The sequence below is a fragment of the Camelus ferus genome, chromosome 13, assembly GCF_009834535.1.
Source record: "Camelus ferus isolate YT-003-E chromosome 13, BCGSAC_Cfer_1.0, whole genome shotgun sequence".
In the NCBI taxonomy this organism is placed as follows: Eukaryota; Metazoa; Chordata; class Mammalia; order Artiodactyla; family Camelidae; genus Camelus; species Camelus ferus.
Window position 1 is genome coordinate 14,755,118 of NC_045708.1, and position 22,603 is coordinate 14,777,720.

General features: G+C 57.6%; 1 protein-coding gene across 20 annotated transcripts in view; it reads right to left on the reverse strand.

Moving 5' to 3' along the window:
• Positions 1-8,115: 8,115 nt before the first annotated feature.
• The window catches only part of RAP1GAP (RAP1 GTPase activating protein), a 62,791-nt gene continuing 48,303 nt past the window's right edge, over positions 8,116-22,603 (reverse strand). For 5 of the 20 annotated variants that reach the window (XR_004325395.1, XR_004325394.1, XR_004325384.1 and 2 more), the window contains 16 exons: positions 22,486-22,569; positions 22,194-22,294; positions 21,931-22,060; positions 20,723-20,878; positions 20,185-20,256; positions 19,474-19,560; positions 18,901-19,038; positions 16,984-17,115; positions 14,972-15,049; positions 13,916-14,025; positions 12,794-12,949; positions 11,153-11,276; positions 10,339-10,441; positions 9,854-9,988; positions 9,543-9,583; positions 8,952-9,165 (listed from right to left, as the gene is read on the reverse strand). Coding sequence is in view for 7 of the 20 variants with exons in the window: in XM_032495385.1 (XP_032351276.1) it covers positions 9,575-9,583; positions 9,854-9,957; positions 10,339-10,441; positions 11,153-11,276; positions 12,794-12,949; positions 13,916-14,025; positions 14,972-15,049; positions 16,984-17,115; positions 18,901-19,038; positions 19,474-19,560; positions 20,185-20,256; positions 20,723-20,878; positions 21,931-22,060; positions 22,194-22,294; positions 22,486-22,569 (1,584 nt within the window). In the remaining 13 variants the exon portion in view is untranslated. Of the gene's footprint in view, positions 9,166-9,542; positions 9,584-9,853; positions 9,989-10,338; positions 10,442-11,152; positions 11,277-12,793; positions 12,950-13,915; positions 14,026-14,971; positions 15,050-16,983; positions 17,116-18,900; positions 19,039-19,473; positions 19,561-20,184; positions 20,257-20,722; positions 20,879-21,930; positions 22,061-22,193; positions 22,295-22,485; positions 22,570-22,603 lie in introns of all 20 variants that reach the window. The other 15 variants (XR_004325386.1, XR_004325385.1, XM_032495386.1 and 12 more) reach the window with 15 other exon arrangements.

A 22,603-nucleotide genomic window follows, 5' to 3' on the forward strand; every position in this document is an offset into this window, starting at 1 on the left:
AGTCCCCCTTCTCCCAGAGCCCTCTCAGGGCCAAGGTCTGAGCAGCTACTGTCTGCTCAAGGCATGAACAGGTGTGGTCATGACACCCACCCTCAGGCCGAGATTCAGTGCTGAATTGGCTTTTTTCCCTGAGCCCTCCCCTCCTGAGGGGTCTCCTGGGACACAGGCCTCTTTCCAGCATCCCCTAGACAAAGCTCAGGGCTGGAGTCAGCTTCTGCAGACCAGGGAGGAAGGTAGCCCAGAGAGGATCAGCCACCAAATTGAAGTCACACAGTAAATTGAGCCCGGCTTTTACTTCCGGCAAAACATTCTCAACCCTCCTGACCCTGGGTCCAGCCAGCTCAGGGTCAATCATACCTTGGGACTGCAGGTGCCAGCGAGAGGATAGGATTCACAGCGACCCAGTGCTGCCTCACACCGGCACTCAGCCACCCTGCTTCCCCTAGCAATCTCTTTCCACACTCTTAGGTAGGGCACTGGTGCTGGCCCATTTTACAGATAACAAACCAAGGTCCAGAGAGTGACTGGGGGCTCTGCTATAGCTGTTGGTCAGTGAAGACCTGTCTGAGGAGATGACATTTGGGTTGAGACCCAGTTGGTAAGATGGTGACCTTGCAAAGAGCTGGAGGAAAGATTGTTCCAAGTAGAATAAAGCAAGTGCAAAGACCCTGGGGCAGGAATAAGCTTAATTTGATCAAGGGACAGAAATAAGGCACTGTGGCTGGAGCCCAGAGAAAGGGGAGACAGTGGCGGGGATGGGGTGGGAGGGGTGAACAGGAACTGTCATGTGGGACACAATTGAAGCCTGCATCTTCTATTGCAGGGAAAGGTTAGATGCAGGGAGTGACAAGATCCAGCTTATGCTTTGGACAGATCCCGCTGGCTGCCATGCAAAAGGACCAGGAATGCCAGGAGCAGATGCCGGAGGGCAGTCTGGAGGCCTTTCTGTTGCTGGGGGTGGAGGTGGTGGTGGCTTGGACCAGTTAAGTGTGGTGGTGGTGGGAAGGAGCTGGATCCCAGACACGTTTGGGACTTGAAGCCAACAGGGCTTGCTGATGGGCTGAACACAGGGAGGGGCGGAAACAGTAGAATCAGGGATGCCCCTTGAGTTTTGGGTCTGAGCACCTGGGCGGAGAGCCACTTCTGGCAGTGGAGGAGCAGATGTGGGGAGAAATAGAGAGTTGGTTTGGATCACATTAGCTTGGTGATACCCATTGGACTTTGGAGTGAACATTCTCGTAGGCAGTCAGAAAGAAAAAACAGAGTCTGGAAAGAATAAGAGTCTAGAGTTCAGAGGAGGAGGCCCAGGCTGGAGATGGAAGGATGAGGGTCATGATGGCATTTAAGGCTGTGGGGCTGGAGAGGATGGGACATGCCCAAGATCATGGAGAGCCAGTGGCCGGGATTTGAACTGGGGTCTGTCAGACTCCAAAACACATGGGAGCTTCTTTCTACCCCATCGGGTGGTCACTGCAGGGAGCTGGGAAGAGGGAGCTTTGTCTGAGGTATAGGGGGTCTCCAAGACTTTGGGGGTGGAGACAAGAAGAAGCCCTTGAAAATGAATTTGAGAACACCTGAGATTCTGCCAGCCTGGGCTGCCCACCCCACAGCCACAGCATGTCTGGCGGGCAGAGCCCTTGTCAAGCGGGGAGTCCTGTCCCCTGTCGATTGTACAGATGGAGAAACTGAGGTCCAGAGGAGGGCAGGGCTGGGTGCTAGGTCTTCTGCCAGCCAACCCTGGCATCTCCACCAGCTTCTTAGGAGGGCTCCTGTCTGAACCAACTCAGTGGTTGAGTTGAAACTATCCAGCAGTGACAATCCTGAAGGAGGTGGGTGTTCCTCTTAAGGCCCTCAGTGGGAGCTGGGGCCTGGGGCCTTCTCTCCTGGCCTCCCTCCCACCGAGGTCAATGTCTATGCCTATCCAGCCATCCCAGGCCTTCAGGACCCCTCCAGGTCCCTGGCAGGACAGCCTCGAGCCTGGCTCCAGCCGTGACTCCTGCCTCGTGGCCAGGATCGAGGACCCCCCTGGCCCCTGCCCAGACCACCCAGCGCCAGGGCCTGGCGGAGCCCAGCAGAGCTGGCAGGCAGTGTTCCCAGGCTGGCCAGCCGTGGTCTGGCTCCGCCCGAGGGGCTGTGGCCTGGGAACCGCTAGCTGTCTCCTCAGGGAAGCAGCTGGGATCTCCAGAACAAACAGGGAAACCGCAGGCCCGCGCCCCGCCCGAGGAGGGGAGATGCCTCTGGCCTTGTGCGTCCACAAACGCCAGGCAGATGGGGAAGTCTGCAACTGAGGGGCTCGGAGCACCCCCGGGGGAGGGAGTTTGACTGAGCTGGGGTGGGGCATATCTCCTCAGCTGCAGGCCAGGAACAAAGCCTTGGAATCAGATCTGGATACCTGTCCGGACTCTGACACATTCTTGCTGAGTGACCTTGGGCAAGTGACTTTGCTGCTCTGTGCCTCAGTTTCCCCTTCTGCAAAAACAGTAGCCCCTGCCTCCCAGAGCTGTGGTGACATGACCTGAAGTCCGCTGCATGGAAAGCACGCAGCTCAGAGCCTCACACACAACAGGTCCCAGAGGGACATCAATCCCTGACCCATCGCTGGTTCAGTGGGAACCAGAACAATCCTAGGGGATTCCTGGGCCTGGCAGGGCAGGCCGGGACAACCTAGCTGATTCAGAGCAGCGGGGAGGGGCGGTGGGGGAGCAGCTGACTCCACTAAAAGCCGCAATTAGAGCTCAATTTACAGAGACGCTGTTAGTTGTTCCCAGGGCAGATGTGATTATAGGCTCGGAGCTAACCCGTTACTAACAGGATGACACACAGCGGGCCCCATCCAGGCCATGGCAGGACGTCCAGCCCCGCCCCCTCGCTGGACAACTGGGGAAACTGAGGCCAGAGCAGGCGGGTTCCAGCTGCAGCTCACAGTGCAGTCTTGGGGGCCAGTGCCTCCCGATGGCCGCTCCAAGCTCCATCCCCAATTCTTAGTTTGCTCCGAAGGATTTCTTGCTGATCTAGAAGCCAGAGGCACCTTGAAGAAACTGATTCCTTGGAAAGGAGGGGAGGGGGCCAAGATGGCTGAAGCCCTAGACAAAATGGGGCTCAGCATGACACTGGCCTTGGACCCGGGGCCTTATTGCCAGATACTCCCTGCCCAGTCCTCCAGGGCCTCGAAATGACACTGATAATAATAACAACAACAGTAATAACAAAATAAGCTTCTGAAGCTCTCACTGTGTGGTGGCATCATCCCACATCTTCCCAGTAGCCTAGGAGGGAGCTACCAGCATTATTCCCCTCGTAGGACAAGAAAACTGAGGTTCAGAGTGGTTAGTGACTTGCCCAAGGTCACCTGGGGAGCCAGTGGCAGGGCCAGCCCTGGAACAGGCGTGTTCCTATTGGGACCAGATGAGATGCTGCAGTACTTTATCACCCGGCCTGGAGCCAGGCCATCCCAGTGAGTCAGCAAGTGAATGAATGAAGGAGTGAGCAAAAGGACTCTGCCCTGGGGGAGGTGTGGGAAAGCCACAGGCCCCTCCCTAGTTGCCCCCTCCAGGGAGACCCCTGAGATTAATGGACTACAGAAAAAGGCCCAAATCTCACCTCCCCCAAAACAAAGGTCCCCAAGTTTCTGGGTCCCAGGAATCCCCCTGATTGAGCAGCAGCTCTTTGGCTGGTCCTCCTACCTGAGTCCCACCCAGCCCCCAATGCCGGAAGCCAGAGGTCACCCTGCCCTAGATCCCACCCCCAACCTGAACCCTTGCCTGGGCTGGACTCCAGGTTGGGACTGGGGTCTAGGGTGGGGCTCGGGTAGGGGCCTCCTCTCTCCATGCCCTCTGCCTCATTCCCACCCACTGCAGCTCACCTTGGGGAGCCCCTGGGGGAGGGGCAGTGCATACTGCAGTTGGATACAAGGAGCTTGGGAGGTAGGGTGCTGGAGCCCCTGCTGGGTATGGATTGGGAGAATTCTTCATTTATTTAACAAATATTTATGAAGCCCCTACTATGTGCCAGGCCCTGGGTGAAGCACTGGGACTCAGCAGAGAACACACGTGGACCCTCCCTTCAGATGTTCACGGTTCCACTGAAGAGGTGACTGGTGTCCGTGTGTCACGTGCACCCTCACCAACCATGCTCCCGGGGACTGTCCCCACCCCAGAAAACAGAAAGCTCCTTGTGGGCAGGAGCTCTGCCTCCCCATCAGACTGGGATTTCTCCAGGATCTGGTTGTGACACCCCCACCAGGTGGGGGCTCTCACGGTCTATAAAACCTGCTGTCCCTAAGAAATGCCTCCACTCTTAGCGCCTCCCCAGATACGGCTGCCAGAGAAAATACAGGATACCCAATTAAACTTGAATTTCAGATAAACAAGGGATGACTTTTAGTTTAAGTACATCCCAAATATTGCATGAGGTATACTTAAATTAAAAATCATCCCTTGTTTATCTGAAATTCAGATTTAACTGGGCTCCATGTGTTTCTACTTGCTAAATCTGGCAACCCTACCCCTGGAGCTCTTTCCTTCTGTTAGCACCTGGCCTGGCCGGATGGCCCAGGTCGTGCCTGGACACAGCCCCTGCCAGCACAGTTACAGCTCCTGCTGGCCCCCAGGACTGCTGTCCTTTGCCACTGGGCCCCATCTGCAGCTCCAGTTCCCGGGTGGACACCTGCTCCCCACCTGGCCTGCACAGTCCAGCCTACAAGCTGTCAGGAATGCTGCTGGGGCCTCCTGCATGATGGACCCAGAGAGAGGGGGACAGAGTCATAGCTGCAGAGAGGGACCTCAAGATCAGAAGCAGGACACAGAGGTAAAGGGACAGAGAGTGAGCAGATGGAGACAACATTAGAGTCAAGACAAAGAGAGACAAAGAGTTTAAGGCCCCCTGCCCAGAACTGCTTCAGGGAGGCCAGCGCAGAGGTAGAGGGTCCTGAGAGCCCACCAGGATTCTCTCTGAGTGGACCAGGGCAGAGGCTGGGGCCCTGAGCCCCAGTATTGGACCAGGGCTCTGGGCCCTGGATTGGCAGGTCCTGGGAGGCAGCCTGGGGTCTCCTGCACTGGCTGTCAGGGGTGGGAGTCCTCCCCAGCCCCTGCTGCTCTCCCCTCGCCCTGCCTCCCAGGGGCAAACACAGGGACATTCATGGCTTCCCAGAAGGGCCCATGGGGCAGCCAGAGTGGCTTTTAAAATTAGCTTTGCTAACCAGATCTGGTTATTTCAGGAGGCTCCGTCCCTGGCTGTCCCCTTGGCAGGGCGGGTGCAGGGAAGGAGGGAGGGAACCTCCACATTCCAGGGTCCCTGGTTAAGTACCCCCTGTGGCCTGAGCAGCAGAGAACACCCAGGTCCCAGTCCCCTGGCACTGGGCGGGCCTGAGCCTGCGGCCGTCTCTTTGGCAAAGTTGTCCCAGGGTTAGCTGTGAATGTGTAGGGACACCCCAGCTGCTGAGGGGCAGGGAGGACCCCTCCTGCTGGGCATGGGGTCTACGCTAGGTGCCTTAGAGGCCACGACAGCCTCTTCACAGTAACAGGTAGGACTCTGTTCCTGTTTCGCAGGTGAGGAAACTGAGACCTGGAGAGACAGGTCCCAGCTCTGAGGCAGGGATAATGGGGATGTCGGGTCAGCCAGGCGCCCAAGTGCCTCCACGGAGGCCTTTCGCCTCCTGCGTCTGGAGAAACCTCTGGCTGCCATTTCCACCACCAGAGTTATTTCTAAGCAGAGTCCAGAGCTTCCTGGAGCCCAGTGCCCCCCGCCCAAGCCCTAATTTCAGCCTCGGGTCCGTGTCCCGGCTCGCCCTCCCCACCTCAGAACCCAGGACGAGCACGGGGCTGGCGTTGGCACAAAAGAAACAGTGCTGGATACTTTGATCCCAGAGGCCAGATTCATCCTCAGCCTCCCCCTTGGAGCCTGGAGGGGTGGGGTGGGGGCCCAGGCTGAAACCCAGCCCAGAGGCTGGCCCTTCCGGCTTCTGGGGACTGGCAGCACCTGGGCAGACTGAGGGGCAAAGGCAGGTTCTGCTCATCAAGCTGCCCCCTGCTTCAGCTGTAGCTCAGCTGCGGGCCAGAGCTGTGGGTTGGACCACATCATAAAAGTAAAAGGACGTAAGTGGGGGTGCCTGAGCTCTTTTCTAAAAGCATCATGAACCCCAGCAAAGCCTGGGAAGCTGAGACTCAGGGAAGCAACTGATAATCATACATCCCCAAAGCCTCGTATCCAGACACCTGTGCTGGCCTGGCACCTTCCAAGCAGAGCTGATTCCACATCCTCCGATGTGGGCTTTGGAGATGGTCCTTATGAATGGCTAATTGCACCCCACACCCCCCCCACACAACACACACACTGTTTTTTGAACCCACTGTGTGCTAGCGCTACACCAAGAACCTTACCAGGTATCACTTTATTGAATCCTTACATCAGGATACCAAGGGCAGGACATTCCCCCCATACAGATGAAGAGACTGAGGCCCAGGGAGCCAAAATCATGTGACCAAAGTCGCAGAGCTGGGAAGTGAACAAACTCAGAGCTAAGCTCTTGCTTGGTCTTGGTGCTGAACTGTGGCTACTGGCCCTTTGGTGGTGGATGGGAGGAGAAGGGCAACAGACTGAGGCAGAGAGTGCTGAAGAGCCAGATCTCCAGGGATTAGAGAACAGGCCCAGGAGGGGAGGGGGCATGGTTAGCAGGGGACCCACTGAGACCAGAGCCAAGCCCAGGTGGGCGGGGTTGGGGAGCGGATGTGAGTCACTACCCCTAGGTGGCCCCAGACACCATCTGAGGGTCACAGCAGGGCCCCATCAAGAGATCCTGTGGGTGCACTCAGCATCATCCTGGGGAGGGTATGGGGGCTGGTGGTGGGGAGTGGGTGAGGCCAAGGGATGGTTAGTCCCACTAGAACCCAATTCTGCGCCTGCCCCCAAGCCCAAAATCCCTCAACCTGCTCCTACCTTAGGGGAGACCTCCATTCACCCCAAACTCAGGCTGGACCCCTGAGAGACTCCTCAGTTCCTCCCTCAGCCCCACATCTCATCAGGCCCTTAGTCCAGATGCTCAGGCCTCCCAACACCTTCTAGACCTGCCCACTGTCCTCCTGGCTGCCCTCTGCTCTCTGTCCCCAGCAACAGCTCTCCTCCTTGGTCCTCCCTTCCCTGGGCTGACACTGCCAGTCTTCACCAGCAGCCCACACTTGTCTTCTAACGGTGCTCCCTGTTTTGTATCCTCCATGTCTCCCTACTGCCCTCAGCCCCTTGGTCTGGTACTCAAAGCCACGTGGCCTCTGGCCTCATCTCTGCCCATCTCCCTGTTACCTCCATCAACACCTTCCCATCATTCAGAACTGCTTGCTCCCTTTCCAACTGCAAGCAGCACCCTCTCGCCTCAGTACCTTTGCACCTATACCTCCGTCCTCAGGGACACTATCCTAAGCCTTTCCAGGATGCTCAGGCACCAGTGCTCTGGAGTCTTCCCATTCCTCCTTCACCCAGGCTGCGTCCCATGCCCGTGCCCCTATCCCCCCGAGGCACTCATCACCCTTCATTTTAACTGCCCTGCACCGGTGCTGCTTCCACAGCTGGGCAGACTGGTCCCCATCTCCCCGCCCCGTCAGTCTGGGTAAGCAATCCCTTGGCGCCCCCTGGTGGCCACCTAGGGGAAACCCTTGGGCTTCACTGAGTAAGAGAAAGGAGAGGAAAGCGGATCCTTGAGCACCCCACTGGGCACCAGATGTGCGAGGTGTTTCATATGCACCAGCTCAATGAATCCCCAGGAAAAACCCTTGGGAGAGGCTCCCATTTTACAGAAGTGGAAACAGGCTCAGGGAAGCTTGTAAGTTTCTCAGTGCCACCTGGATAATAAGAGACAATGGCAGGACTCCAATCCAGGTCTGCCTGACTTCAAAGCCATGGTCTCCCCTCTGTGCAGAGGAGAACAAGGAGGGGCAAAGGGCCGCGCCATGGGGAGGAGGCCACAGCTGGTGGACACGGAGCCCGTGGTTTGGCCTTGGAGGTGCCCCCAAACCCAGCAGTCCTGTTCAAGGGGGTGGATAGGCTCTTCCCCTCCACCCTGGAGCCACTGAGATCTGTCTGGAGTTGATCCGGGTAGGGTCACATGAAGCCAGGTCCAACCCAGGGTACAATAGTGATAAATAGAATTTATTTTGTACAACTGTTACTGACATACACACGGCCACGGGGGACTTCCAAAATAGGTGTTGGGGCCGGAGGGCTGGCCTTTGGCGTGGCGCCTAAAAAGTGTGGACAGACACACACGAGGATGTGGACTCACAGCAGCTGTGCCTGGCTGCCCCTTCCATGGAGGGTGGGGGTGGCGCAAAGGTGAGGCCCATAACTCTAGGCCAGCTGAGACCCCTCGGCCTGGAGTGCCCAGGAGCATGGGATGGCAGGGGTTAAGCTAGGTGCTGGCTGAGGAGCCAGGTAGGTCCCCCTTCCCCCACTAGGGTGTCACTTGTCTGTCACGTGGAGGCAGTGCACAGGGCAGTGGCAGATCTGAGGGTCCAGGAGGGGCAACAGGCACAGCCAGCTCCCTGCCCCTCAGCCCACCTGGGGCCCCAGGAACCCCAACAAGCAGGGTGGGGTGATGGGAGGCCCCTGGGGTCACAACCCTCCATTCTGGGGCAGGTGCCCAGAATCACAGTCTTTAGTGACCTCTGAAATAATCTCGTCCCTTTGTAGCAGACGCGCCCAGAGAGGGAGAGTGATTTGCCCAGGGTCACAGAGCAGAACCCAAATCAAAAGCTAGGACTTAGGACTCGCAGTCCAGTGCTCATTCTACCACACCTCACACCCACTGCCTCCATAGCAGGCTCTGTATGCACTGAGATGTCTCAATCTCCCCTTCCACCTCCCTCCCACTAAGTCCAGAGGGGCACCCAGGGGTGATGGGAGGCTTAGGGTCAGGGTGAGCCAGGCCTGGAGTCCTGTTTCAACAGATCACTCCCTGCCCCAGCCAGGCCCCCCAGCCCAGGGGGTGGGGATGGTGCCAGCAGCTTCCCCACTCCCAGGTCTGGACGGCTCCGCCCTGCAGAGACAGTGTAGACTGTGGGCCAAGAGGAGGGTTGTGGAGGCAGAGGGCAGCCCACAGGCTGGTACTGGCCTCGGGGCGGAGGTCCTGTCTGCCTGGATTTGACACGGCAGCTTCACATTGTGCTTCTGTGGCCTCATCTGCAGGGTAAAGGGAGATGGAGGCAGGCAAATAGATGTGGGAGGGGCCCGCCCTTGGAGTTCCAGGCTCTGGGTCTTTCCATCCCACTGGGAACCCCCCAGACCCCTCCCTCCCAACAATTCCCAACTTCCTTTCAGACTCCCATCAAATCCTCTCAGCAACTCATGGGCAGAGCTGAGACAGCATCTATTAGCCCTATTGTACAGATAAGAAAATTGAGGCCCAGGGTTACCTAGCAACTGAGTGGCAGAGGAGTCAAACCGAGATACATAGCTCTCAGCCCAGAGACATGACAGAGGAAGAGAGAGAAGTTGGCCCACCCCCTGCCCACCTCCACCCTCTCCCCACCAAACAGGAGCTGAGGGCTGGGACTGACCTGCTCAGTGTCACCTTCAGGGGGCAGCCTGGCTAACAGCCCTGCACAGGCAGAGAACATCGACAAGGCAGGTGATAGAGCAGAGGACACGGGCGACAGGCAAACAGAAGTCACCGGCTGTGCCCAGGCTGGATGAGCCCAACCCCTCCAGGCTTAGGGAAACCCCTTGGTCCAGCCTCAATCCTGGGGATCCCTGGTCCCCTTGATGCCTCTCCCCAACAGCCAACCCCCTCCCAGGTGGGGCTCCACACAGGACCAGCATCCAAGCCATCTGTCCCCACCCCAGCCAGGCCCTTGGTGGCTGCACCTACCAGCTGGGACATGTGCTGTTCAGATGCTTCCAGCTGGATCTTGATCTCGGGACATGCAGGGTCCCCCGACTTGCCGCCATCTGGGTGGGGTGACCGAGAGGGGCCTGGGGAGGGAGGCAGGAGGGAGCCACCTCACTGGCCGCGGGGAGGCACCAGGGAGATGGGGGCATGGTTGGGCGGTCGGTACGAGTGCTCCCCTACCCGCCCAGCCCCTCCCTCAGGGAATCCCACTCGTAACTCCCTTCTTTACACCTCCCCCCATCATCCTCCAAGACCTTACCAGAAGCCACCAGCCCTCCAAGCCACCTAACCACCTTAGGCTGGATAGAGACCAGCCCACTGTCCCCCATGTCAGGGGCAGTCCCATTACATGCCCACCACCCAGGGTATGAGAACTGGTCTCAACCCTCTGTGCCCAGCCCTGTCCCTCACCCACCACACAAGTGGCCCTGTTTGTGGTAGGGAAGCAGCCCCGGGCCCAGTACCTGGGGAGCTGCCCCCGCTTGTGGTGCTGACACTGTCCTCCAGCCACGTGCTATAGATGAATGAGTCCCGCTTGTGGGGTGTCCCTGAGGATGAGACACTTTCCTGGGGATGGGGGAGGAGATAAAGAGGGAGGTCAGCCCTCATCCCCCTCTCCCCTCCCCACCCCTACTGCAATCCACAACCCCCACCCAGGCCCCCCTGCAAAGAGGATGAAGACCACAGGAGACCAGACCTGGGCACACACACACACTCCCATTCATTAATTCAACATTCACTGATGTTTTCATGGGCCAAGGCACCAAGAGAAATCAGGCAGTGTCCCGGCCCTAGAGGAAAGACAGGCTGAGAAGAGACTAATACAATTCTAGAACCTAAGCCCCATGGGGCAGGGCCTCTGTCTGCACTGTCCCCTCTGCATGTGCAGCAACTGCCACAGGGCCTGGCACGGAACAGCGCCCACTGAAGGACTGGTGAATACAGAATGACAAAAAGGTGTGAAGGACGGAGCCCAGGGTCTGTGGGGGACTGGGGACTGCAAAGGAGGGCATTATGGCTGAAATGGTAAGAGATGAGGCTGGGGTGGGAGGGACTAGATCTTCAATGGTCTCAGAGATTGGGTTGTGGGAGGTACTGGGGAGCTATGGAAGGTTTCAGAGTGAGGGACAGTTAGCCCACATTACTCCTTTGGGCTGGGTTCCCTGATCACAACTCAGCCACACCCAGATTCATGTCTCTACCCAGAGCATCTCCACAGACTGGACAGTCCCCCCACTTCAGCCTGTTGTGGGCACCTCCACTCCGTGGGACTCTCACCAGGCCTGTATCGTCCCCGTCCACACCCTCTGCTTCCTCCACGACGCTGGCGAAGCTGCTGGCACTGGACGAGGAGCGGGAGAAGTCCTTCAACACTTCTGCTCTTTGAGCTGCTGTCTCCACTCTGCCGCAGACAGCACCCCGTCAGCCAGCATTCACGCCGGGCACCTCCCGAGCCAAGGCCGCATGCCCCTGCCCTCCCGGCCCAGCCCGCAGCCAGCCAAGCAACTTTGTGTCCCCTTACAGCTCCCTGGGCCTCTGAGCCTCCCAGATGCCACTGTCCTTCCTAACACATAGATCCCATCCTGCCCCTTCCCTTCTCAATACCCTCTCCTGGCTTCCCACTGCCCCAGATAAAGTCCAATTTCCTTGGATGGATGTTCAATCTAAACTATGAGCAATAAGGCTGTCATTTAGTGCATGTTTGCTCTGTGCCACCAACTGTGTTAAATGCTTTTACTTGATTTATCTCATTGCTATCATTATTAGACCTATTTTACAGGTGAGCAAACATCAAGGTACAGAGAGGGTGGCCGCATAGCCCGAGGTCACCCAGCCATTGTTGGGGAACAGGTAGGACCGAGGCCTTTCAACTCCACAGTCTCCTCTCTTAACTCTCTCCCAGTTTTGCTCCATGCTCAAGGACTTGGTGTCTGATGCCTGGAGTCTCACTCCTTCCCTCAAATTCCAAAAAGCAAATTCACCTTTCTAAAACCAGCCAGGATTCCTCTGATTCCTCCTCACTGTGGGAATGATCCTGTCCTCTCAGCTTTCTCTCTCCTAGTCCCTGTTGCCCTTTCCTACTTCTCTGTTCACCTGCCTGACTCTTCAGGCCAGGCTGGGTCCTCTCAACATCCCACCCTTCCCCAACCCACACCCCTGGAAGCCAACATAGAAGGGGCTCAGCCAGGAGCACTGAATGGAGGGGAGCCTCCAGGCTGGCTTTTTAAAGCATCACTCCCCTTAACTAAAATCTTCCAAAGGCTCCTTGCCACACTTAGAATAAAATTTAAAATCCTCACATGGTCTCCAAAGCCATGATCTCACCCCTGCCCACCTCTCCGACCTCATCCTCACCACCAGCATTGCAATGTCCACCTGGGCCCAACCTCACTCACTCGGTTCCAGCTGCACTGACCTTCTTTCTATCCTTCAACATGCCTCAGGGCCTTTGCACTTGCTGTGCTTCTTACCTGGAACCCTCTTGCCTCTGCTGTGCCAGTCCTAACATGGCTGACTCCGCACTCAGCTCTCAATTCAAACCTCACCCCTTGGGAGACATCTTCCCTGAGCACCACCTAACCCCCTGCCCATCCGATCACTCTTCATCACATCTACTGCTTTATTTTCCTCCTATTATCACTATCTAGAAATAGCTTATGAGGTTATGTTACACTGGACAATCAGCTCTGGGAGGCAGGGGCTTTGGATGTCTGGCTGACTGCTGTGTTGCAGAGCTTGGCATGCACAAAGCGCTCAGCAAGTGTGCATCAAAGGAGGACTCAAGAGAGTGCCCAGGCCTCCCTGCTGCCCTGGTGTGGCTGTGTCAACACTCCCGGGCAGCCCCAGGCCCGGACAGGGGGTAGAGAGAATAGACCGCCACACCCAAGCCCGCCAGCTCAGCATGCCCCGAGCCCCAACCTGTTTTTGGTCGTGGGCATCTCTGGGGAGCTCTGAGTGGATGAGTTCTCCGACTTGGGCTCCTGTGAGACGTGCCCGCTGTCTGGAGTCTTCTGGCCAGCCGGGGGGCTCTCCCTGCGGGGCGCACAGGGGCAGTGGGGGGATTCAGCACTGGGCCTGGCATCAAGGGTAGAATGAGGCCCAGGTGGTGAGAGGAGGTCAGGGGTGCCTCCTGCTTCGTACCCATACCCTGTATCTTTAGGGGCCAACCCCAGAGCAGTTCCTGCGGCTCACTGGCTGTCCTGGCCAAGGAGAGGGACAGGCACGGCAGGAGCAGCTACTTAAGACAGGACAGTCCCCATGTCCTCCTCCCCATAAATGGGGGTACAACTATACCCTGTTATAGATAAGGAAACTGGAGTCTAGAGATGGGAAGGAACCTGTCCTGGGATACACAGCTAGGACATGGCAAAGCTAAGACTGGAACCCTGGAGGCATGGGATTCTGGGCTCTTGTGCCTGTGAGGACAGTGCCAGCTCCACTCCTGAGGCCTCAGTGCACCTGCCACCCTGCCTCGCATGCACTGCACCGCACCCCCGCAGCAGCCCCATGCCATTGGTTGTGCTCTTTTCCGCATTTTTCAGATTGGGACAGTAAGGCTCAGAGAGGTACAGTAACTTTCCCAAGGTCACATAGCCCCAATGTAGTCGAGACAGAATTCACACCCAGGAACTATCTTCAGCATCCCAGAGGCTCCCTGTTGCTAATATGGAGCGATATCCACACCCTGCCCACACTTACAGACCTCCATAGACCAGGTCTTAAGTCCCAGCTCTTCCTCTCACCAGCTGTGTGACCTGGGCAGGCCCCTGACCCCTCTGACCTACAGCTCCTTGATGTGCAAGATGTGACCCCAAGGAGCCAGCAGAACTGGGAATGGATGAAAGCGGTTCACATTAGGTGACCAGCTGGCCCTGGTGCCGGGCACACAGCAGGGACTTGACCGTACAGCTGTCACCGGTGGGGACAGAGGGGCAGAAGGGCGGGCACGCCCTCTTGCCTGCTTTGCTTTGCCCCTGAGTGGGGGTCAGGGAGGGAGCCAGAGCAGACGCAGGCCCCTCCTGCCCACTCTGCTCCACCCACCTTTTCTCCTGCACCTCCTGTATGTTCTCGATGCCGATGGCACTGCTGCGGCGTGAGCCGAATGGGCCCGACTTCTTCCTCGTGGGGCTCTTCCCAGGGACAATCAGTGACTGTGGGGAGAGGCCCCAACTCAGTACCCACCTGCCCCAGGAGCCCGGGACCCACCCTACGCCACCCTGGGGCCCTGCTGCCCCAGGCCCTGAAGCAGAGACAATGAGCAAGAAAAACAAGAGAGCTGTCCATCTCCAGAGATAGCCGTCCAAGTTTACAGATAAGGAAACAGACCCAGTGAGGGCAAAGGGCCCCATGAAATCACACAGGAGGTCTGGACCCGTGAGCTCAGTCCAGGAGAAGGGCAGAGGCCCGAGGGGGCTGGACAGCGGCTCTGGGCTGGGATGGGAGGAGACAAGTCCTCAGAATGGCTGCCCCTCTCCGCCCCCAGGGCTTCATGGGACCTGCAGCCTAAGGGCAGTGGGGAGAGTGGATGAAGCAACCCAAGCCCCTGCCCCATGCCAGCCCTGCCCCACCTCGGAATCTCCAAGCAGGCTAGGGGAAGTTCTGGCCCAGCAGTGGAAAGACACCTCTCAGTTTCCACACATATGAGCATGGGACGAACATGCCCCCAGCTACTCTGGGGAGGCAGGAAGGTGGGCCCCAGGGAGGCATGAAGGGGCAGGAACCCCCAGGCCAGTTCATGGTTGGGACGGGGTTAGGGCTGAGAAGAGCGATGGTGTTCCATGCAGAACCGGCGATATTGGGGGACGTGCGGCTGGGCATAGGTTCTTTGGGTACCAGATCCTGGCAGGGACTGGGCCAGAGTCCCAGGGGCCAGGGGAGGGCCAGAAGCCTCGGGTGGGGGGGCACTGGCTCTGGCACAGGTACCAGGCCCCAAAGCAGGTGCTGAGTGCCATCAGAGCTGCTGGCACTCCATCCTGCACGCCCTCGGCCTGTCCCGGGGGAAGTGGGGAAACGTCCCCAATATGGCCTCCATCCTGAGAGCGAGCAGAACAGCGTGTGCAGGCAGCCTCCAGAGCCGGCAGCCCCGCGGACGACAACCTCTTCCACGGTTCCTATGCCTATGGCACTGCCCCGGCGTCCGAATCTACTCGCACTTTTCCCAGGAATAAGCAATGACTGGCAAGCAGCAGAGGGCGGGGGGTAGAGAGAGAAAGACAGAGAGTCAGAGAGAGACAGAGATGGCGGGAGGGTGAGACACGGAGAGGTGAGGAAGGGAAGAGGGAAAGACAGAGAGAAACAAAGAAGCGAGTGGGCAGGGGGTTGTAAGGCCAAGGCCAAGGGAGGGAAGGAGAGGAGACACATGGAGAACACAGGAGAGAGATCGACAAACAGTCACCCGAGAAGTGAAAAACGGACAGACACAGAGATGGACCCGGGGGTGAGATGGACAGAGAGCAGTGGGAAAGAGGAGAGGGAGTAAAAGGCAGGTGCAAGAGGAGAGAATCCACAGGTGCAAGAAGGCCGAGAGGGGCCAAGGGGAAGAGGAGGGGCAGAAAGAAAGGGAAAGAAAAACAAGGGAAGAGGAGAGAGTGGAAGGAAAAGGAAGCAACAGGAAGAGAGGGGAGAGTTGTGCAAAAACAAAAACAGAAATGGGTCTGGTTACTGCCATGGTGGGTGCTGCTGGTCTGGCCCTGTCCCTGGGGCCCCTCTACAGCCACCCACAGGAGGCTGGGCCATTCTGGTCAGGAAGGGAGTGGCTGGTGAATCGGGGTGGGGGAGAGTGGGCCCGATTCTCCAGTGACAGTGGGCTTGGTGACTGCTGGAAAACAGAGGACTCGCCTTGCTCCCCTGGCCAGGCCAGACCATGGGGCAGGGATGGGAGTTGGGGGGGGGGTCCCTCTTGCCACGTGACATAGCTTCACAGCACTGAGCACAGGGCTTGCTTGGCATGCAGCAGACAGTCCATAAATGATAGATAGATGGATGGACGAATGGATGGACGGATGGATGGATGGGCGGGTGGATGGGTGAGTGAGTGGAGTGAAGGAGAGATGGATGGGTGGATGGGTGGATGGAAGGAAGAAAAAATGGATGGGAAAGGGGCAGCAGAGCAGCAGGTGCAGTGCTGGGGGGTGGCCACTGGGCAGTGGAAAGCAGATAGGCCCACAGCTGAAGGGTTTATTCATCCTGTGTGCCCGGCACATCCTCTTAGTATTAATAACAGAATCCCACAGAGCCTGGCAGACAGTAAGTAATCACACAGTAGGTGCTCACTCAGGAGAGGCTCACACAGAAGTTCAGTTCCTGACACACGATAGATAGCCACAACCAAAGAGGCCCTGGCACACAGTAGGTGCTCACACAGCTCATTTTCTGACACAAAGTGAGTATTTGCTAGCATCCAGGGCTTTTCACAGCCGTCCACTTCCTGACACATAACAGGTTCTCACACAGCAGCTCAGGGTTGGGTACACAGCAGACACTTACAGAGTCAGATCCACGCAGTAACCCGGGACCTGACACACAATAGGTGCTCACAGAAACTCGGGGCCAGGCCCACAGTAGGTGCTCACAAAGTGCATGTCCACACAGCAACCCGGGTCCTAATACACAGTAGGTGCTCACACAGCAGCCCAAGTCTGGACACACAGTGGTACCCACCAGCATCTCAGAGCCAGGCACAAGGCAGATGCTCACACAGAAATCCAGGTCCTGACACACAGTGCGTGCCCACAGCCTGACACACAGTAGGTGCTCCCAGAAACTCAAGGCTTGACAGGAGATGCCCATATAGCAGCCCAATTCCCAGCATATGACAGACAGTAGGTGCTCCATAAGGAAAGTGATACAGAGGCTGCCCCAGTGCTGACACGCAGAATGTCACAGCTGAATAAGGGGACAGGAGGAGGGGTGGACCAAGGGGCTGGGGAGGGGGCCACAGGCCCTCAGCACCCCAGTGTCATGGCTTGGGCACCTGACCCCATGGAGAGCAGTGGCTTGACCCAGTCTAGAGCCCAGGATGGGTCCTCAGACAGGAGGGCAGTGGGGGAAGGTGGGGCCAGGCTTTGGAGGCAGGGGAGAGCTGGGGGCCCCCGGGGGAGGGCACTCACTATTCCAGCCGCCTTGGCCAGGTCGGGGTTGTTGGGTGTGAAGCTCCCGCTGTGGCTGGTGGATACAGTGTTGGGCTTCTTGTTGCTTAGCCCCATGGCATCCATGGACTGGCTGCGGCTCCGGATGACCCGCTGTGAAAGTGGCAGAGGGGGTTTCATAAGGCCCCACCCCCTGGGGAAACCCAGGGGCCACCACAGCCACTAGAGATGACCCCAGGAAGTCCCTTCCCATGAGGCCTCTCAAGAGTCAGGTCTACATGGTGCCAAAGGGTGGTGTGGGCCTTGGCTCTGCCACCAGCTTGCTCAGTGACCTTGGACAAGCCACTTCACCCCTCTGACCCTCTGGGCCTTATGATGTCTCGTGTGGTTGTTGTAAGAACTACAGAAGGTGCTGGGTCGTGACAAAAAGTGTGCATAGAGAGCCCTCCAGAAACCTGCTTCTTCCTTTAGGGTCTCTTAGAGTGTGCTTTCCTTCTTCTTTCCTTCTCTCCCTCCTCCCTTGATTTTTTCAGTCAGTCTGCACTGAAGGCTCACTCTGGGGCCGGGTCCTCTACCTGTGCTCTCACTCACTCAGCCCTGGGAGGCGGGCACTGTTGCCACGCCCATTTTACTCGTGATGAAACTGACGCAGAAGTGAGTCTGGAACCCAGACACCAAACCCTTAACTGTGGGCTCCACTGCCTCTGAGAAAGTCTGTGACCTAATCCAGCTCCACCATCCAGCACTCACCAGATGTGGGGCCACTGGAGTCCTCCCTCAGAGAAGACACCCTAGACCCATGTTCACCCCACCCACCCACTGTCTCCACTGGGCAGAGGCAGGGCTCTCCTCAGGTCTCTTTCTCAAAGACGGTCTGTTCACCTCAGCCAAGTGCAGGCCTGGGCAGCTGGGCTAATCCTCTTATGCAAACCCACATCTCCAGCTTTGTGGCCTGCCCTGGGTTAAAGGTGAGGCCCCGCCAGCCTGGCTGGGCACCTGGAGGATGGGCAGTCCTCCTCCTGTGGGTGGAGGACACGGTGGCAGAGGCCGCTGCCTGGGGACCTGCAGCCTGGCGGAGTCCGGGCCCTTTGGGAGGAAGAGGAATTCCCTTCTCACCTGCCTCTCACTTTGGATAGTAGTTGCTGAAGGCAGATGCGCAGCATTTTGCATTTTGCTTCCTAACTTACATTACACTAATCTAGTTGCTTTACAAATAATTTTGAACAATTATATGAGGTGAGTTGCCATTATCCCAAACAACAGAAAAAGAAACTGAGGCTCAGAGAATGCTCAGGCTGGTAAGTGGCAGAGTTGGGATTTGAACCCAGGATGTCTGTGCTTTTAATACTATGCTAAACCAGAGACAGCCAGGTGGGTCACATGGGCCTAAGTTCACGCAGGCCAGGTCCCTCTCCTATGGCCACTAGGCTCACGTCCCTTCCCGGATCTGTTTCTTTCTCTCAATCAGGCCTCCTCCTCTTTTCTTCACCTGCTGACCTAGCAGCTGTCACCCTTGATATCAGAGTTACCTCCATGCCCCCGTAAAGGCTCCAACCTTCAGAACTCCCAGGCCGACTCCACCCCCAAGTTTAGGCCCCAGCTCCAACCATCAACTCCTCCCCAAGCCACAGCCCACCTTACAACTCCCAACCTCCGGCTCTATCCCAGGCGCAGACAGTACCTCTGCGCCTAAGCCCACCCTAAAGGCTGGGTCTACCTTGAGGCTTGCCACCACCCAGACACTACCCCAGGTACCTGCCCACCTAGCCTGTGCTCATGCCTATTAACTCCACCCCGAGCCACTCCCCCACCCGACTCCATCTCCAATGCCAGCTTGCCTCTAGCCACACCCTACCTCTCGTCCATAACTCCACCCCCGATTCCACCCCAACCACATCCCTGCCTCTCTGTGCCCAGGTAGACTACCCTGCCCTTCACCTTGAAAGACTCGAAAAAGCCGCCGCCCCCGCCACCGTTCTCCATCTTGTCCTCGTCGCCACCCAGGCCCATCATGGACTGGCTGTGGATGTGTAGCTCCTCATAGAGCGTCTCCAGAAGGGCAGCCCGTGTCCGCTCCTGTGGGCCAGGCCGGGGAGTCAGGAGAGACCAGACCCCCCCAGGGATCAGCCCTTCTTCCCACATCTAGAATCCCGGCTCCTTCTCTGAGTGAGTGGGGAGTGGGCCTGGGCCCCGGATGCCTACGCCAGCTTCCCTTGAGCCCCTCGGCAGCTCAAGCAGCCCCCAGGGCTCAAGTGGCCCCGCTGAGATCTGGCTTCATGTCCACACCCCCAGATTCCCCCTCCTCCACAGCATCCTTTCCGAGCCCCTCCTGGGCATTCCTTATGAATCCTTATTTCCTCTCCCTTGATCCTAGTCCTGCTCATCCATAAATCCATCTTCCCCCGGAGAGCCCCCTCTAAGGCCAAGGTCTGAACATGGCTTGTCATTCCTCAGGGGCAGGGCGGGAATTCTGGGGGGAGGGGCAACTCAGCCCCAAGAGCCCATCCTCACCTCCAGTTTGGCAAACTTCTCTGCCTTGTAGCAAGCATATTCAGCATTGATCAGTTTTGTCAGCAAAAATTCCTGGAACTCAGGCCCCTGGGAGCCCCCAGTGTGGAGAAGAGAAAGGGAGGGTCAGGCAAACACAGAGAGGAGGGGCTGAGCCCTGATGATGAGCTGGGGGCAGGGGCTCCTGAGGCACCCCTGCTGGGCTCTGGGGCTACCCTCTTCACTCCCAGAAGGGATCTTCTTGGGCTCAGCTCCCCAGCCCAGGCACCCACGAGCCCCCTGTGCCCTTCATGGCTGCCCACGCCTCAGGAGAGCTGGGTTGGGGTCTCCTACTGCCTCCATCTGGGGGATGGGGGAGGGGCTGAAGCCAAAGCTCAAAGTGGGCTTCTGAGAGGTGAGAGAAATGTGTGCCCCCCTCCCCAAACACTTTAGAAGACTGGAACTGTCAAAAAGGTAGTGGAAATGAGGAAAGGCCACAGACTCTGCTGTGCAAAATATGAAACGATACAGTTTGCCCTGTGACATTGTAAATAAAGGTCGTATTTTTTATCAAGATGAACAGAAAAGCCAGGCCTGAGCTACATAGTTTGGGGGGCCCAGCTGCCCTGGTACACAGTGGGGCTTCAGGACCTCATATAGCAGAATGTGCACCCCCTCGGCCCCCTCCCTCTTAGTCCTGCTCTGCCCATGATGGGGCTGGGGGCTGCCCCTCACCTTTCTGAACACAGCGGGGTCTGGGAGGGGTGGCCCAAAGAAGGGAACATCGTCTCGTGCAGTGACGGACACCTGGAAGAGAGAGCAGCTGTCCTGTGGATCCCCACACCAGCCAGAAACCCCTAATTCACCTTGCTATTCTGCTCCATGCTGGGCCCCGTGCTGCCTCTTGGCGGGGGAGGTTCCGTGACGGCTGACTGGGTGGGTAAACCCCAGGATTTCAGCTCCTCCATCTTTGGTCCTGAGTTTGAGTGGTGGGAGGGGTGGAGGATCTCAGGAATCATGAAGATGGAGAAAGAGGAGGAGGCTATAGAGCAGAGGAGGGTAACCAGCCTCTTTGAGGGGAGGAATTTTGGGGAGTGGAGAGGGCCAGATGGGAATCCCCCATCATCAGAGCAAGAGGGGGGCTCACAGCCCTCCGGACAGTCCTCTTTACAGCTGGGAAAAACTGAGGCTCAGAGAGGCCTCGCAGGGAGTGAGGGCAGGGATACAGCTGGGGCAGTGGCTGTTGCCCCTGGGAGGCTCCGAGATCACCCACCTTGTACAGCGGGCCGTCAGGGCCCCCGCCCTCGGCCTGCACCACCACGTAGGCGTGCAGGAAGTTGGACGCGATCATGTCTGGCACAAAGGGCGTGTTCTCGTCCTGGAAGACCACAGCCACGATGTCGTTCCCGATGTGCCGCTTCCGCTGCAACTGAGCACAGGGCCACAGCCTTTACCATCTGGACAGGGAGGTGCCCACTGGGCGCGGGGAGGGTGCCCGCAGGGGTGTGGGAGGGCTTAGGGTAGGCAGAGGGCACACTTAAGGAGTTGCTTCCCCCCTAACAAATGTGGTGAGAAACTTGTCTTAAAATCATTTTCGTTTTCTTAGCATCCTATGATAGACGAGAAAACTGAGACCAAGAGAAAAGTGCCCTGCAAGGCCCTACCGTGAGTTAGGGGACTTGAACCCAAGGCTCTTGGTCCCCAGGCCCTACCTCGCAGCCCTCCTCCTGCCTAAATACCCCAAACACTGCCCCTCTCAAACAAACAAGTTCCACTCAGTATATATTTATGTTGCTGAAGTAAACAGAGGATCTTATTAAAAGGAAATTAAAAGACACCAAAAATAAGAAATAAACATTTCCATTTTTCTCACATTATCCCTACTACCCTTCGGACGGGGGCATGGGTAAGGTAGACAGCCCCGCAGGAAGCTTAGGACAAGGTGACACATTTCCGAGTTCAGCTCCGGGAACATGCCCTGTGCTCCCTCATCTCCAGGCCTTCGAGGAAGGTGGAAGCCATTCTTTCCCCTGGAACATTCCGCCTCCCTCTCCCACCTCCTCTGCAGCCTAAAAGTCACTTTATCTTGAAAGCTTTGCCTGACTCCCACCTCTGCCAAGTCTAAGCATCCCCATATGACCCCACGATACCCTTCACTCCCTGTGAAAATACTCACATTTACTGATCTCCTGCCCTTTATCAGATACTGTTCTAGCCACTCTATGTGCATCCCCTCATTTCTGCTCACGTATGAGGTAGGTGTCATTACTATCCCCATTTCACAGATGTGGAAACTGAGGCTTTCACAACATCGCAGCAGCTTGTCACCCTGCCCCAACTAGAGCCCACAAGTGGAGGGACTGGATCATTTCCATCTCTCTATCCCAGGGCCCACTGAGCCTGGTGTGTGGACGCTGAAAGGACGGGTAAATCGGGGACAGGAGGACAGGTGGGAAGCAGGTGGGTGGGTGCCCAGGCTACCTGCTGGGCGTCCCCTTCTGTGTAGGGCAGCTTGGTGGACACGTGAAACATGATCTCCTTGTTGCGGAAGTTGCAGTACACAGACTCGGTCCCCGTCTGCCCGTGGGTCACGTCCAGGCCTCCTCGGAACCTGCCCCAGGCCCCCCAGGCCACGGCTCAGTCTCCAGCCCCAGCCCGGCCTCCGTGGGGCCAGGGTGGGGGCTCCCTCCCTGCACACGGGCATGAGTCAGATTATCCTCAGCTTATCCCACCCCAATACTCACCCCTTAAAGTCCTGCAGTTTGACCTTCTGGCCAAGAAATTCGAGGAACTCCACGAAGGCGGGGCTCTCCTCGTTGGTGCTGAAGAGTTCTTCCTCAGAGGTCTGGGGACACACAGAGGGCAAAGGTCATCGAGCTGGAGCTCCTAGCCCTACTCACACCCAGGAAAGCTGGAAGGGGGACCTCTGGCAGCCCCTGAGCTCCTGGGGTTCTGAGTCCCTGGGCAGGTGCTCTCCCTGGCAAGGGTCGGAGGTCCCAGGTACACAGCCTGATGGTTGGGGGGCAAGGAGCACACCTGCCCGAGCTTCTGATAAATGACTCCGAACTTGAAGTTATTGCTGATGACATGCTCGTCGAAGGTGACAATGAGGCGGGAAGCCTGCGGGGAGAGGATGATGGGTGAAATACACTGC